Source organism: Cebus imitator, unplaced genomic scaffold (genome assembly GCF_001604975.1).
Source record: "Cebus imitator isolate Cc_AM_T3 unplaced genomic scaffold, Cebus_imitator-1.0 Scaffold281, whole genome shotgun sequence".
NCBI lineage: Eukaryota > Metazoa > Chordata > Mammalia > Primates > Cebidae > Cebus > Cebus imitator.
The window spans coordinates 549,402-566,431 of NW_016107596.1; the positions used below are offsets into that span (position 1 = coordinate 549,402).

At 40.2% G+C, this 17,030-nt stretch overlaps 1 protein-coding gene across 5 annotated transcripts in view; it reads right to left on the minus strand.

The window, feature by feature from the left end:
• Nucleotides 1-17,030, minus strand: part of PPARG (peroxisome proliferator activated receptor gamma) — a 143,594-nt gene that overhangs the window by 13,965 nt on the left and 112,599 nt on the right. For all 5 annotated transcript variants that reach the window (XM_017501448.2, XM_017501447.2, XM_017501446.2 and 2 more), the window contains 2 exons: nt 14,135-14,334; nt 3,034-3,484 (listed from right to left, as the gene is read on the minus strand). In XM_017501448.2, the coding sequence (XP_017356937.1) occupies nt 3,034-3,484; nt 14,135-14,334 (651 nt within the window). The remainder of the gene's footprint in view (nt 1-3,033; nt 3,485-14,134; nt 14,335-17,030) is intronic.

The following is a 17,030-nucleotide window of genomic DNA, read 5'->3' on the forward strand; positions in this document are numbered from 1 at the left end:
CAAAAGTGCTTCTTTCGGAACCAAAGCAACTGATAGACTTTAGAATAAATTGCAGAGGAGGAAATAATCACTCTTGTTAAGATTGGGTAGGATCAGAAATTTGTTTAGTAGATGAAAGCCTCTTGCTTAGCTGAATGGAAAATCTGGAATAGGAGGGAAAACTAATTGAGAAATTTTGTCTTATTCTAATGAAGCATAACTGGGGAGGTGGATCTTATCCTCTATAACGTAGATGCCTAAGATTCAGATCTCACTTCATAAAGCCCAGAATTCTCCTGACTGTTTCTTGTCTAGTCCTTGCCTAGTCAAAACTGAGTATCTTTGAGTGGCTCATTTCAAATGCTTCTCTTTGTATCTGTGGGTAGGAATACAAACTGCTATGAACGTACACATACATGTATGTATATGTCTATATATGTGAGTGTGTGTGTCGACTTCTTGATAGGAAAAATAGGACTCTGTTAATTATATTTTATCCTGAGTGCAAAGCCCTTTAGTTTTCACTTATACTTTCTGTACTCTTTCAATTATAAAATGACCGTGTATTACTTTTATTTAAAAAGTTAACAAAAAGTATTAATAAAGAGTATGTAATGATATGGGAAACTGATTAAGTGAAACGAACAGACATGGGATATATAGTAAGCTTAGGAAAAATATTTGAAATCAATTAAATATTAGTGTATTTCCAACTTTTATTAAAAATAAAATGTGCCTTAAAATCGTAGATAAATAGGCTGGGTGCAGTGGCTCATGCCTGTAATCCCAGCTCTTTGGGAGGTGGAGGCAGTTGGATCACCTGAGGTCAGGAGTTTGAGGCCAGCCTGGCCAATATGGTAAAACCCTGTCTCTACTAAAAATGCAAAAATTAGCTGGCTGTGGTGTTGCATGCCTGTGATCCCAGCTACTAGGGAGGCTAACGCAGAAGTCACTTGAACCTGGGAGGCAGACAACCTGGTTGTAGTGAGCAAAGATCGCGCCACTGCGAGAAGAGCAAGACTCCATCTCAAAAAATAAAATAAAGTAAAATAAAATATTAGATAAGTAATATCAACCGTTTTTCTAATCTGGTTTTTCAAAATTTAATATTTTTCTTCTGGCAAACCTCTTATATATTGGAATCTCATCCTTTTTTGCTGAATTAACAAAATATACTAGAGAGTCAAGGACTAATTTAGGTAGATTTGGTCAAGATACTAAACCATGCCAGGTAGTATACGTTTGTCCTATTAAACATAATATCAAGTAGTTATTTTAAAGCAAATCACAACTTGACCCTGGACTTGTGGCTCTAAAGGTAAACTATACCGTATTGTGATCTATTTGCTCCCTAGGCATTTAAAGGGCAGTATTCTGCATGATGTGATGGTAAAGAGCATAGAGTCTGAGCCAGCATGCCTGGTTCACAATCCCGATCCATCTTTTGCTAGACACGTGACCCCAGGCAAATGAGAAAACCTCTCAGTGCTTTGGTTTCCTCATTTGTAAAATGGCCCTTACTTCCCTGAATTGTTGTGAGGATTGAATAAAATATGCATGAGGTGCTTAGAACACTGCCTGGCACACAACAAGTACTAAATAAATGTTTGCTATTCTTATGACTACTGCACTATGCACCTGATTTCAGAAACATTCTCCTTTCAATTGGACAACAAAAGACTACACAGTGATCATGCTCTTTATGATACAGTGTGCAGTTATACACAGTTTACCACTATCCCCTGATGTCTTTTTCAGATACAGAGGAATCGCTGTAGAGTACATATAAAAAGCTCACGTGAAGTCCACTTCAACAGGAAAACCTGCTACTCAGAAACAATTTTTATCCAGAGAGATGTAAGTTAAACTTTCTTATGAGAGGCTAATGAAAGTAAGGTTTAGGTTGGGCATAGTGGTTTATGCCCACAATCCCCGCACTTTGGGAGACCAAGGTAAAAAGATTGCTTGAGGTCTGGAGTCTGAGATCAGCCTGGGGAACATAATGAGACCTCACCTCTACAAAAAAATTTTAAAAATTAGCAGGGCATGTTGGTGTGCCCCTGTAGTCCTGGCTACTCGGGAGGCTGAGGTGCGAGGATCACTTGAGCCCAACTGTAAAATGGCCATGTATTACCTCTATGAAGTAGCATGATCATAGCTTACTAAATGCAGTTAGAAGCTGCAGCGAGCCATGATCATGCAACTGCACTCCAGTCTGGGTGACAGAGTGAGGCCTTGCCCCCCCTCCCACGACAAAACAAACCAAAACAAACAACAAAAAAANAAAAAAAAAAAAAAAAAAAAAAAAAAAAAAAAAAAAAAAAAAAAAAAGAAAAGAAAAAAGTCACACTCAGTAGAAAATCTGGTTTTTGGAACTGGTTAGTCAGATAATATACTTGCAAGGCCAAAAATACAACAAATTGCTAAATAACTCAGTTTATCTCTATGTTGTGTGTTCGGTTCACATTGCATTCTTAATCACAACCAACTACCTCACAAAGGTACTTTAAGGACGCCATCAGAGGAATCCACACAAGAGGGTGGGTGGAGGTCAGTAGGTGTTCCCTAATTTCTGATACTGGAAAAGCAATTCAAAGTAGTATCTTACTGATGGTAGGGCAGGAGCATAATTTGACCAGAAACACTTAGTAGTACCTTCTCTATGCCAAGTCAACAATGTCTTAAGCAAAGTTACATATGTCATTACTTACAGGAAACAGAGATTAGACTGGCCTCTAATCTTCCTTTCTGGAAAGAAAGATGGAAATAAAGAAAGGAAAAAGGAAAAGGAGAAGAGGGCATTTGACTGGAAAAAAATATACTGTGTGGGATGAAGGAGAAGATCCTGGGTTACCCACAGCCTTCACAGCAGAAATCTTTGATATTCTTCCTTGGTACAGTGTTTTGCACGTGTAGTGACGATTCATGGCATAATGCCATTGGCACTTAATGTGACAACGAACGCAGACTAATACTAAGGAAATCCAAAATTCTTTTGGCCATCCCACCATCCTCCCATCCTCTCTCACAGAAAGATCAAAAGGCAAATCTTACCTCCACTGAGAATAATGACAGCAATAAATATTGCCAAGTCACTGTCATCTAATTCCAGTGCATTGAACTTCACAGCAAACTCAAACTTGGGCTCCATAAAGTCACCAAAAGGCTTTCGCAGGCTCTTTAGAAACTCCCTTGTCATGAAGCCCTGGCCCTCGGATATGAGAACCCCATCCTTATTCATCAAGGAGGCCAGCATTGTGTAAATGATCTCGTGGACTCCATATTTGAGGAGAGTTACTTGGTCGTTCAAGTCAAGGTTTACAAAACCAGGAATGCTTTTGGCATACTCTGTGATCTCCTGCACAGCCTCCACCGAGCGGAACTGGCAGCCCTGAAAGATGCGGATGGCCACCTCTTTGCTCTGCTCCTGCAGCGGGGTGATGTGTTTGAACTTGATCTTATCTTCTCCCATCATTAAGGAATTCATGTCATAGATAACGAATGGCTGCAAATAAAACAGAGAAAAAGTGGCTGAATTGGAGAGTTCTAATTTACACCGAACGCCATCCCAGTTCAGAAAACTGTTTATGTAAACTTGCTTTGTTAACTAAAATCTTTAAAGCTGAAGATGCTTAATAATGAGAATGTATTCTCAAGTTCTTTTATTCATCTTAATTGTCTTCTAGGACCAAAGGTATTTCACTAATTTTGGTCTTCTTTCTCTTCAATTTATACTATAACACTTAATCTGTGACTGGCCAGGAATCCCAATGCCTCTTGTCTGGGGAATCTTCATTGTTGATTTTTATGTTTATTTGTTTGTTTTTGAGAGAGAGTCTTGTTCTGTCACCCAGGCTGAAGTACAGTGGCACAATCTGGGCTCACTGCAACCTCCACCTCCCAGGTTCAAATGATTCTTGTGCCTCAGCCTCCTGAATAGCTGGGATTACAGGCACCACCACCACGCCCAGCTGATTTTTGCATTTTTAGTAGGGATGGGGTTTTGCCATGTTGGCCAGGCTGGTCTTCAACTCCTAGCCTCAAGTAATCTGCCTGCCTCGGCCTCCCAAAGTGCTGGGATTACAGGTGTGAGCCACCATGCCCGGCTGATTGTTGTTTTTAAAATGATACAAAATCTACTGTTTATCCTGGCTTTCGATAAAATACACTTTTAGCCTTCTTTCAATTAAAAGTCATTTTGGCAACTCAGGGTTGAAAATACCCATTTGAACATAAAGTCACTTTTCAGGTTTAAAAAACATTTTTTTCTTATTTTTTTTTTCCTTTTCCCTTGTTCTCCTTCACAGGTAATAACTTTTCAGTTTTAAATGACATCCTCTAAGATCACAAATGAAACTATGTGCATACAAAATGTGCTTAAGTATTACAAAATCACTCTGAAAGCAGATTTGAGCTATTGAACCAAGAAAATGTCTATTTCTTTTTTTAATGCTCTGGAAATCATCTATTTCAGAAAGAGAAGATATAGAAAGCCTGTAGGGGACTGCTGCAAAAAGTGGCAAGAAAGGGTTTTGAATTTATATTTTAAAATATCTGTCCTTACAGGTTAAACAATCAATAAAATACATGCCCCAATTATTCAGGTTTGCAATCGGCTGTTTTTCAAAAGTTAAGTTGTTTGGTCATGACATAATCTCTCTCTGACTTCCCTTGTATAGAACTAACCAAAGGTTTGTAGTCACTGAGAAGTTCTCAAGGCTGCTCCAAGGGGCAACCTTTTACTTACACTGGATACAGTGAATGACATATAGGAGTTAAACCTTGAATCCTGTTCAAATACTTGTGTACCTGAAGGCACTGGAAGAAGAGCTGAGGGTATCTGGATTCTAACTTTGGTTCTGTGCTGAACTATGTGACTTAAGGAAAGTCATTTACCTTTCCTAGACCTTAAATTTCTTCATCAGGGGTTTCCATCTCTTCTCTGGGGGAAATTCTAGTTGCATTTCTCAAAAGCAGGATGTGTGTGAGGGGTGGGCATATGTGTGGAGAGGTTGTGAGTGTGCATGCATGACAAACATGAAGTCTCTGATGGACTAAAAGTATAGATTTTTTTGAGCACAAATGCTGAGAATTCTCTCCTGAATGGGCAGAGAGAAGGTGCATGAGTGGCCGTGGCAGCCAGCTTCAAGATGCACTGGTTGGAGATTCTACTCATCTCTGTGGAACTCTATGATTTCCATCAAAAGATTAAGTCTGGCCGGGCGCGGTGGCTCAAGCCTGTAATCCCAGCACTTTGGGAGGCCGAGGTGGGTGGATCACAAGGTCAAGAGATCGAGACCATCCTGGTCAACATGGTGAAACCCCGTCTCTACTAAAAATACAAAAAACATTAGCTGGGCATGGTGGCGCGTGCCTGTAATCCCAGCTACTCAGGAGGCTGAGGCAGGAGAATTGCCTGAACCCGGGAGGTGGAGGTTGCGGTGAGCCGAGATTGCGCGATTGCACTCCAGCCTGGGTAACATGAGTGAAACTCCGTCTCAAAAGAAAAAAAACAACAACATTAAGTCTGTTCTACACTGAAGGAAATAACACCAACATTAAGGACTCTTAGATCTTAAATATTTCCAAACTTGTATATCACATCAACACCATTTACTGGAGTTATTCTGGAAGTTTTTACTTTTGTTACCAAAAAATTCACTTCAACTGTACTACTTAGCAAACTCCAAAAGAGGACAGATGTGAGGACCCCAAAACAGGTTTGCCTGGTGGCTCTAATTTTTCAAGGAAATGGGGATCAAATTGTCCTTACTGTATTTCTTAGGCATTTTGCTTGGGTGTTTTTTCCATTTTCTTTCTTTTCAGGATTAATATTAATAATGGGAGGAATAAAAGGGGGGAGACAGCAAGTACATTAATGAAAATTTACTGTACTTTTCCAGAATGTCAGGTTCTAATCATGAGAAAAATTTGAATGGAGAATGATGCTTTCACAGAACCTAGAGAAAATGTGTTTATTTGTCCTCCAGGCATTTTATAGTGTATTATAACTTATATTAATGAAATATTGACTTTAAAAAATCTATTTCCTTTTTTGAGATGAGGTCTTGCTATGTTGCTGGGCTGGTCTTGAACTCCAAGTGATCCTCCTGCTTTGGCCTCCCTAAGTGTGTGCTAGGATTATGGCTGTGAGCCACCAAAACTAGACTTTATTGGCTTTCTTTAATGCCATGAAAAAATGATGTCTGGACACCTGAAAAGACCAACTGCACATACAGTAACACAAACAACATGAATATAAAATCATCGCCTTTTCACACATGGAAAGACTGGACCCCGAACTGCCCACTTCAACTTTCAGACAAGCTTCTGCTCAACCATTTGGCTTCTTGGCACAGAACATATGCATGAAATTCTTTCACCTCCATGTAAGTGATTTATCTGGAACTATGCCCTGATAAATCACCCTTGTCACTCTTCCCCTTTACTTCCCCTGTCCCCTCATATAAAGCTCCAGGTTCCTGTTTTTGAAACTCTGTAATAGTTGAACATAGGGCACAAAATCCTGCTAATTTTCTCTCCCAATTTAACAACAATGTGACTTTAACCCCTTGGCAATTGATGTTGGTCAGGATTTCCTGGCAGTAAATACTCAAGGACAGAGAAAGGAATCAGCACCCCACCATCATGCCAAACCATTTCAGTTTTTTCTTTTTCTTATTATTTTTTGAGACAGAGTTTTGCTTCTGTTGCCCAGGCTTGAGTACAATGGTGAGGTCTAGGCTCACTGTAGCCTCCACCTCCCGGGTTCAAGCGATTCTCCTCAGCCTCCAGAGTAGCTGGGATTACAGGTGCCCAACACCATGCCGGGCTTATTTTGTTGTTGTTGTTGTTGTATTTTTAGTAGAGACGTGGTTTTGCCATGTTGGCCAGGCTGGTCTCCAACTCCTGGCCTCATGTGATCCACCCACCTCGGCCTCCCAATGTGTTGGGATTACAGGCGTGAGCCACTGCGCCGGCCCCATTTCAGTTTTTTAAAATCCTTTCTGCACTTTGAAGAAGAGGTGAACTGGCAGAGAATTCTAGGTGTTAATATGCAAATGAACACCAGTTTTTTTTTTTCCCCTAGTCATATCTGATTATACTGTTTTCACAGCATTTCTGAAGACTATATAGATTCTTTCAGCCTCCATGTGGATTTGTCAAACTGCAAGAGTGATCCCTGGGTGGCCATGGTCTGCCTTTCTTTGCAACCAATTCACCAATTCTTATACTGTACTGCAGACAGTTCACTTGTGCATCACTTTTATATTTCACAGGGGACCTCCATACCCTCAAACCTAGTGATAAGATTGTGGCCAGACTGCTTTATGGAGAGAGAACCTGTTAAAACTCCGGTCAAATTTGGTCTGCGCACTTTTATCTTGAATCATTAACATGACATTTGGCACAAGGTGGTACAATGTTTCATACAAATACACTACACTTCCATGGCTGTGTTTCTGTATTTTTTACAGAGCAAAGTGGTGTCCTTATATTTTCCATCAGCTTGGACAGTATTACCCAAAGATGCCAATATAGGAGCCGTATCATTCTCAAATTTTGTCTTAATGATTTTACACTTCTAGTGTGGGGCTAACAGTGTATCTATCTTCAGACACTATATCAAATGGCTGGATAAGCGTCCCTTCTTAACCGGAAAGAAAGATTAGTTACACCTAGGACATGACGGTGAGCATTCAGGTTTTGTGGGGTATAAAATGTACACAGTAGTGGGGCCTCTCTAAGGAAAATATTACAAATTATGAGAACAAAATTGCCTGGGGCCTTCCCAAGCATTGGAAGGCACTCTGCACAAGGGACGGGCCCTGAAGCCTAAGCTTCATTAGCTTCATGGTGAACCTGTCACTGGTCATTCTGCACTTGTGCTTTTCATATACTGGACAGACCAGAACAGAAGGAAGAAAGCTGCATTTGAACCCCGCGTTTTTCCAGAAAAACAAAATAATTTCTGTAAGGAGAAATCAATTTTTTGAGGGATACATCAAATATAATGAATTTTGATATATTTTGATTTTCAATATTTTGACACATTCTGATTTTCAATTTTGACATAGTTTGATTTTCAAAAGTATATTTTGATTTTCAGGATGGGGTTAAAAGTATTGTTTTATATAGATGAGTAAATTCAATTATAGATCTATGGCATGCTTTCTATGTAGAATACAAAGACAATTGGGCAAATAGGATTAATTATGAAAACGGAGTAATAATTTTTTTAACCTTTTTGAATGGAGAAATACAACAGTAGTGTTCCTGAGTAATCTAATAATATCAGCATTTTAATATATGAGTTATGAAAGGTATTATACATGAATGCTCTAAGTTTACACTCCTTTTGAATAACAAAATAGCAAGCTAAGGGAGATAAACATGAAAATCACTCATAAAGCACAGGGTATTCTGGGTGACTTTTTAAATTTGGCAGATTGAATGAGTGTAGTCAACCACTCTGCCCTCTCTCAAACAATCGCTTGGTAGTTAACCCTGTCAGAGTAAAAAAACTGGCTTGGAAAAATGTGGGCCTCATCAAGTGTGGCTTTCCTGATGTTCTTAGCTTTACCAGGGAAGACCGCTGAATTCTTAGGGCTCATCTTCTTAATTTTGTTTCCTTTTTCCTTTTTATGCTTCTGACTTTCATCACCTTTGACACACACAGCTCTCCTCGGTCCAAACCTCATTGGTTTGGTTTCCTCAGCCTCTTGTTGGTTTCTGCCCCTGTTGTTCCTGTTTCCCTCTTGTTGAGAACCATGAGATTTACAGGACATAAGGGGTCTTCAGAAATAATCTGCCCCATCATTCTCTGACTAATGAATAAATAGAAGCCAGAGACATTTCAAAGTCAAAGTGCCATTTATAGCAAATCTGGAACTAGAACCTAAGCCCTGATTCTGAGTTGAGAACTTATCCCCTTTCCATTACTTTCTACGGGACTTCCCCACTTCTTTTTTTCCTTTTAAAATGACTATTCCAGGATGAACTGGAGTTTTTAAACTAATGCTCTTACATGCTGGGGTCCTGAGGCAGTGCCTTTTGGACAACTGTTTCCTAGAGGTGCTAGTGGAATGCTGTGTGTGAAAAAAGTGAAGTTTGAAAGCTGTCAAAAGTAATTCTGCTTTCCTGCATGGTTTAGAGATTTAAGACAAACAAATGAAAACTTAATACGAAGACTTATTCACACTCTAATGACCTAGTACATAACCACAGCTCTTAAAAAAAAATCAATTGCCAGCCAAAGAGTTACTCAGAGGGCAAACGAGGGTATTGGCCAACTGAGTCCAGCCATTAGGAAAAAAAATCCAAGTGCTTTTCTTTTTGACTCCAGAAAATATTATTTTTAACTTATTCTCTGAAAGAACAGACTGGTTCAGATCTTTTATATCTTTAGCTATTCCTGACACTCCTGGCAATAGAAGAATTTATTTTATTAATATTGATACATGAATGAATGATCCCAGAAGCCTAACTTCTCCAGCAGCCCCGGAAATGAATTGGCACTACTATCCTGATTTTATTTCTACTGGGGTCCCTAAGACCCTTTCTCTAAGGATTCTGCCTGATACCTTTCCTTTGGGGAGCAAATTCCAGCTCACTCAGTCTTTTCCAGAGATAAAGGGAAAAGCCCATAGGTTGTTTAGCTGTAAGTGTAGGATTTAAAAGGACAGATATCTTTCCAATAGCTTTGAGTCACTGGGTTTGATAGCCATTGTAAATTTGAGAACTCACAAACTTAAATGGGTAAGGAAATGTTTTCATAAAAGTTTACATTTCCATATTGATTTTATTCTTCACTAGTTTCATATTTCACACACTATTTAGAATGACCATTTTTCCAATGGCACCAGTTTGCTCTTATAATTATAAAAACAGTGACTCCACATGTACCTACCACAAACAATGTCACGCTTTGGAACCCAAAGTCCAATACTGCACAAATAAAAAGTTTTATTCCTTATTTGCAGATAGAGTGCAGTCAGAACTTCACCATCTCTTAGATAGGGTGTGAAAAGTTGGCAGGCACACCAAGCGTTTTTCTATTTATTGTTTTATGACAAACTATGGCACTGAAAATAGTTTTTGAAAACCACTCTCTGTTTATTTTCATCAACAAACATGGGATCATGTGACAGTGATACACCCAGTGTGATCATCGCACCAGGGTAATCGTCAAACCCGGGCACTTCCAAAGTCCATTCAGTTATCAAACTGCCTTCACGTAACATAGCACCTAGTTCTGGCATGCACATGGTTTTCAGAGTGCAGAAAGATCTCTTAAAGAAGGGGATGTGGCTGGAGCAAGCCACTGAAAGGGAAATAGGTAGTGGGGAGTCAGTTCCATCCCACTGAGGGTTGCTAAAAAGGTCTATTGCTCCTAAAATTTCCTGTCCGGCAATCTGTACCTGATTATTCCATATCCCATCTTTTCCTGGCCCTGAGCCTAAAATTCCCAAGCAAACTCTTATTTAGGCAAAACAATGAAAAGTAGGGTATCATACACCAAAGGCGTGATGATTAAAGTTGGTAGAAGGGGAGCAAAAGCATTTAATGTATCCATTTTGAAAGGTGCAAGTGGCCCTAGGGAGTAAGATACAGGAGAAGGAAGTTTGGTTGGGGAAAGGAAGATGTCCTGGTCTGCCTGGAGGCAAATGCTGAGAGGGCAGTGAGCATTCTACAATAGACAAAGGTGAAATGCAGCAGTAAGATACATTTAAAGAATGGCCTCTTCAATCAACTCATTTCCTTTTCCAAAGGTTCTGGGTAGCTTGTGCCCACTATTCTGAGTAGCCTCCCCCAGCCTTGGCCTAACTAACACTAATGACATCAGTCTCAAGCAGGGTGTATAAGAAACTCAAATTGCTCTGCTGCACAGCCACAGCCACTTTTGTATACCTCCCACCCTCTCCAGAGTCCACATTTCTGCAAAACTTTTCCTATCAATGCAAATCTTAACTTTCATGAGTCCTGGCCAAGAGATAACATAACACCCCTGAGATAGATGCTATCAAATGAATAGCATGACCATGTAGATAGAGAACAAATCCCTAGTCTCATTGGAAATCACATTTTGGATTTTGTTATCTCCCATATTTCTCTCTGAACTGTTTCTTTCCACTAGCGCTTAATTTGATTTTGCAAGATAAGGAGAAAAGAGGGTGCCAAACAATTGTAGTTCAGTTTTATGTCATCAGTGAATGGATTCTTTTAATTTGGCCCAGTCTCTCTTTTTCCAGATCCTAACTAGAGGCAATTCTGCCTGAATCCAGATCATCAATGATGTCCAGTTTGGTAAGTAAACATTGGGCCAGAAGCCCTCTGTTGAAAGTCCAGAATTTCAAAGGGCATAGGCAACCGTGTTTAATTCAATTAAGCAAATACAGTCTGAGTAACTATTTAGGGGCAAGAGACAGTCCTAGCTACTATAGGGAAGAAAATGACAAATGCTTGGCCTCTGAACTTGAAGAGCCCATAATCAAGTATTTTGCAGCCCTTTCCTTTAAATAGCTTAATTCCTACTTATTCCATAAAGAACCTCCATGTATTTTATTTTTTAACTCAAAGATTTAGAGCCACAGAGTCAACTGGAGTGAGGTATCTTGAGTGTGTCCTCCAGTAACACAGATAAGAGCAGGTTGCACACCAGTATTGTACTTTTAAGTTCTTGACCACTGAGGCTTTTTTGTGTGTGTGTCTTTTGCCTGACTTTCTGGTACTATTAAGTTTACAGGATTTCTAATAAGGATTGCAGGTATGGATTGGAGGATGAAAAGAAGGTAAGAAAGCAGTTGATGAAAACTAACCATGGCTGGTGGCTTACACCTGTAATACCAGCTCTTTGGGAGGATTGCTTGAACCCAGGAGGTCAGGGCCAGCCTGGGCAATATAACAAGATATTCCAGCTTGGGAAACAGAGCAAGACCCCATTTCAAAAATAAATAAATAAAAACAAGAAAAAAAACCTAACCAAAACTGTAAATAGTTTGCTTCAGGGCTCTTTCCTTTTCAGCAATCCTTTTATTTTTTCTTCCTGGGCATGAATGGCTTATTTCCCGTAGTCCAATCAGCTACGCAGAGGTCTTCATTTATTTTTGATTTGCTATGGCCAAGTTTCTCATTGAACGAATGAGCTTTATGATCATGAGTGTCATGCAGTCCTGTGCATGTAAAAGCCAGTAGTGCTAGTCAAGGACTTTTGTAATTTGAAAAGAATCAAAACAGCACAAAAATTTTCCAATTGTGAAAATCTTGGGATAGCAGATGAGGTGAAGAATTCCTACTGCTCTAAAAATTGAGGAAAAAAAATCATACTCAGAAAGTTTTCTCAGGGCGAAGTCTTCTCACGGCCAGCAAGTTGGAACGACTAGTTTCCTCAAGTACTGTGGTGCTGAGGGGATAGCATGCTACCAATGCTCTGAACTAGAGGTCAGAAAACCTGCATTAGAGTCCCAGGTCTTCCACACACTTGCTGTGAGATCTTAGGGCAAAACGTTTAACCTCTCTGGACTTTATTTTCCTCATCTCTAAAATAAAGAGGATAATAATAGCAGTGGTCAGGTGGCCATGTGGCTCGAATCTAATAAATGTGCAAGGTTTTTTTTATACTGTAAAGAATCAGATCTAGGTATATTATTATTGAGATATCAAAGACCCCTTTGCAAATCAGAAAACTCATTGTCCTTATCAGTCGATGACTCTATGCCATAAGTTTTTTTTTTCTATTAACCGATTCTACTCCCACTAAATGGTATAAACAGAAGAACTACCATCTTGAGATAGTCATCAAAATGCATGAAAGGGTAATGAGGTTTTCCCAACAATATATCTTAATGGGGAAAAGTTAAACATATCTATCAAGTAATTGCATAGCGCTCTGGGAAGTGTTCATGTGAAAATAAATGACTGCATACAAGGGCTTTCCATGGCTAGGACAGTGTCTTCTGAATGTGTTCTGCAGTTCTTACTGCCCTAGGAGCATCGTGCAGACATCAGAATCAAAACCAGACCCTGCCGTTAAAAACTGAGGTACAGGCCAGGCATGGTGGTCACGCCTGTAATCCCAGCATTTTGGGAGGCTGAGGGGGGCAGATCACAAAGTCAGGAGATCAAGGCCATTTTGGCTAATACGGTGAAACCCCATCTCTATTAAAAAAGCAAAATAATTAGCTGGGTTTGGTGGCGTGCGCCTGTAATCCCAGCTACTTGGGAGGCAGAGGTTGCAGTGAGCCAAGATCGCACCACTGCACTCCAGCCTGGGTGACAGAGGGCGATTCCATCTCAAACAAACAAACAAACAAAACTGAGGTACACAGACATGATCCAGGCCACAGTTCAAGCTGATGGCAGAGCTGGGACTAGAATTCACGTACAATTTTGTTCTAACATAATTCCATGTTGTTTTCTCAGTTTCCAGTCAGGAAAGGGCTCTGCTGCTTGGAAAACATAACTCAGTAACAATTACAACCCATCCTGGGTTTTCTAAATGGTGCTGCTCAATGAGTGAACAGATGTTGCAAAGTCATGGCCCAGGCAGCTCAGAGCCTTGCAGAAGATAAAATTCACATATGTAATAAAAGGATAGAACTTCCAGTTGCCCCAGAATAATCAATAGAATGCTATAGGAAAGAAAGGTAACATAATATCTAGAATCTATTTTTATGCCCCATGTTGAACTTCATAAGAGGTAACTCTGGTAGTTCTCCTGAAAGGTGAAATAGTGGGACTGAATATCTTTTCTAAACCTAGGTTGGGCTTCTACCAGAGAAAAGCAAGGCTGCTTGAATGAATATTGCTGTGGCCAGTTATTTTGATACTGAGAAAAGAGATGGATCCTAAAAGAGGGTGACAGGCTGAGGGGGCTTAAGTTCACTCACTAAAGTTAGGATGACCAATACATTCTTACACTATTCTCCAAGACTTTATTAGAACTCGGAGGACTTTCTCCCTCTTCAAAATAATGTTTACTTATGCTATCTGAAAATACTTCCTGCATTTCAGACTCAGCCTGTAATATGTTAACAGCCAACAGTTGAACAATATTCTGCATGTGCATTTTTGTGCAGTAAACCATTTGCCCAAAGAAAAAAAAACCAAAGCAACTCCCCATCTCCCCCAATGAAGACAGCAGAAGAGAACTAACTGATTTGTCTGTTGTCTTTCCTGTCAAGATCGCCCTCGCCTTTGCTTTGGTCAGCGGGAAGGACTTTATGTATGAGTCATACAAATGTTTTGCCAGGGCCCGGAGGTCAGCAGACTCTGGGTTCAGCTGGTCGATATCACTGGAGATCTCCGCCAACAGCTTCTCCTTCTCGGCCTGTGGCATCCGCCCAAACCTGATGGCTATAGAGGAAGAGGAATGACAGGATGAATCATTGGATCACTACTGCTCCAAACATACACTGTGCTCTCCCAGCCCTTGTTCCCACACAGTAGAAACTCCTCCTCCTCCACCGCTCTCGAGTTCTGGTTTCCGTCTACCACTTTGATCATGTTTTTATTTCACAAAAGTAGCACAGACCATCAGCAAAAATTAAACTGTTCACTTTAATTTTTAAAAGTTAATGCATAATCTTGCTGAGAAAGCAAAAGAATTCTCAAGAGTTTAGCAAAGGGAGGAAAGTATGTAGACTGGGATGTAAAATAATTGAGAACCAACTCCTACTCATGCCTCAATACCCAATTTCAGGGTCACTTTCTTTGTATCCCCAGCACTTGATCTAAGGTCAGGCACTAGAAGGATCAACACGTTTCATAAATTAAAGTAAGGAGCTGTGCAGAATTCAAAGTTGTACAGACAGAGGATTTGTTCTCAGGGAGTTTGTACGATCTGTTTGTCCCAGTTAAAAAGAAATATGGATGGTGCTTTATTACATCTTACTAGCCCAGAGAGCATGTTTACATGTAAGAGGGAAGCCATAGTTATCCTCCAGCTCTCCAGAGTTACCACTTAATAATGTTTGTCAGAAAGACAATATCCTTACCATCTGCCTGCCTGTGGGGTGAGGAAGTGTGAAAGATGATGAAAGAAAGAAAGGCAATGAGGGACACATAAGAGGGGTTAGTGGGGACTAGTTTGGAGAAAAAATAATCTATAACTTTTCATCTCAGATATGTTTTTTTCCTTCTTACCAATATGTTCAACAAAATATTATTTTGAATCATGTTTCTTTGGGGGCACACTTTGGGCTCTGTGTTTCCCATAATAAGAGCACCTGGCCATCATCTCTGGTACACAGTTCTGCTCTTATACTTACCACGTTGTATCACAGCTCTGTGTTTTTATGGTGGTTGGCTTCCCTAGATCATATGCTCTTTGAGCACAGAGACTGTCATATTCATTTATGTCCCTAGCAGTCAGTGGTGCTCAGTCAGTGGTTGCTGAGGCCAGGTGCAGTGGCTCAAGCCTGTAATCCCAGCACTTTGGGAGGCCGCGATGGGTAGATCACCTGAGGTCAGAAGTTGAGACTAGCCTGGCCAACGTGGTAAAACCTGTCTCTACTAAAAATACAAAAGTTAGCCTGGTGTGGTGGTATGCACCTGTAATCCCAACTACTTGGGAGGCTGAGGCAGAAGAATCCTGAATCCAAGAGGTGGAGGTTGTAGTGAGCCAAGATTGCGCCACTGCACTCCAGGCTGGGTGACAGAGCAAAACTCTGCCTCCAAAAAAAAAACCAAAAACCAAAAAACAAAAAACGTTGCTGAATCCCAGAACAAAGAGATGGTTCTAATTTTTATTAGCCCTGCTAATTTTTATATTTTTAGTAGAGGTAGGGGTTCACCGTGTTGTCCAGGCTAGTTTCAAACTCCTGACCTCAAGTGATCTGCCCACCTCAGTCTCCCAAAGTGCTGGGATTACAGGGGTGAACCACTATGCCCAGCCAGACATGGTTCTTTTATATGTTATTATGCTAAGGGTAGCATTTCTACCATGAGACATGACAGCACATGACAATGTTCCCATTTGAGTACTCAGTGAATATTACCTTGGATTTTCGCAAGAAGAAAGTGACACATACCCTTGAGTTTCAAATTCACAAATTCATTTCAGTTGACCCTAAATAAACTTTATCACTAATACAACTATTGTTTTTTAGGGGCCTCCTTAGAGACCAGAGTTGGGAGTCAGAGAGGAAGAAAATCTTACCTCTCAGTTGGGATTCCTTTAAATTAAATTAGCCTATATTTAGATACTTTTAGTAAATATATCCTTGGTACATGGCCCCTTCATATAGAAACCTTTAAATTGGGAGGTTTCGATAAAAAATTGTTTCCCTACCCACTCTTCCCCATTTTCTTTGTGTTGTTCCACTGGGGATGATGGTTGTTCATATTCTTATCTACTGGTGACCCCAACTCCTGTCGCTAGGCTTGTTGGGTCCCTCAGGATATGACCTCATTTCACAGCACTGATCACAGGAATTAATCTATAATGTTTTCTTTCCTCCCTTGCCATATAATCTCCACAAAGGCAGGAATCTTGTTCATTATTGTATCTTTAGCACTTAGTACAATTTCTGGCACATATTAAGTCCTTGCCTACTATATTTTGAAATAAAATGAAAAGAAAACTCCAGATAGCATATTCCTTCAAAATCCTCTGTGAACCTCCTGACCACTTTGCTCAGTTAGAATTTCTTATGCAGTTGGCCCTCCATAACCGCAGATTCCACATCTGCAGACTCAACCAACTGTGGATTGAAAACATTTGGAAAAAAGAACAAATAAAAAATAATATGGGCTGGGCACAGTGGCTTAAGCCCAGCACTTTGGGAGGCCAAAATGAAAGGCTTGCCTGAGGCCAGGAATTTGAGAGCAGCCTGGGCAGCAGAGAGAGACCCCATCTCCACAAAAATAAAAATAAAAATAATTAGCTGAGCATGGTGGTGTGCACCTGTAATCCCAGCTACTTAGGAGGCTGACGTGGGAGGATCCCTTGAGCTCAGGAGTTTGAGGCTTCAGTGAGTTGTGACAGAGCCACTACACTCCAGCCTGGGTGACACAGCAAGACTCCATCTCTAAAATAAATAAATAAAACA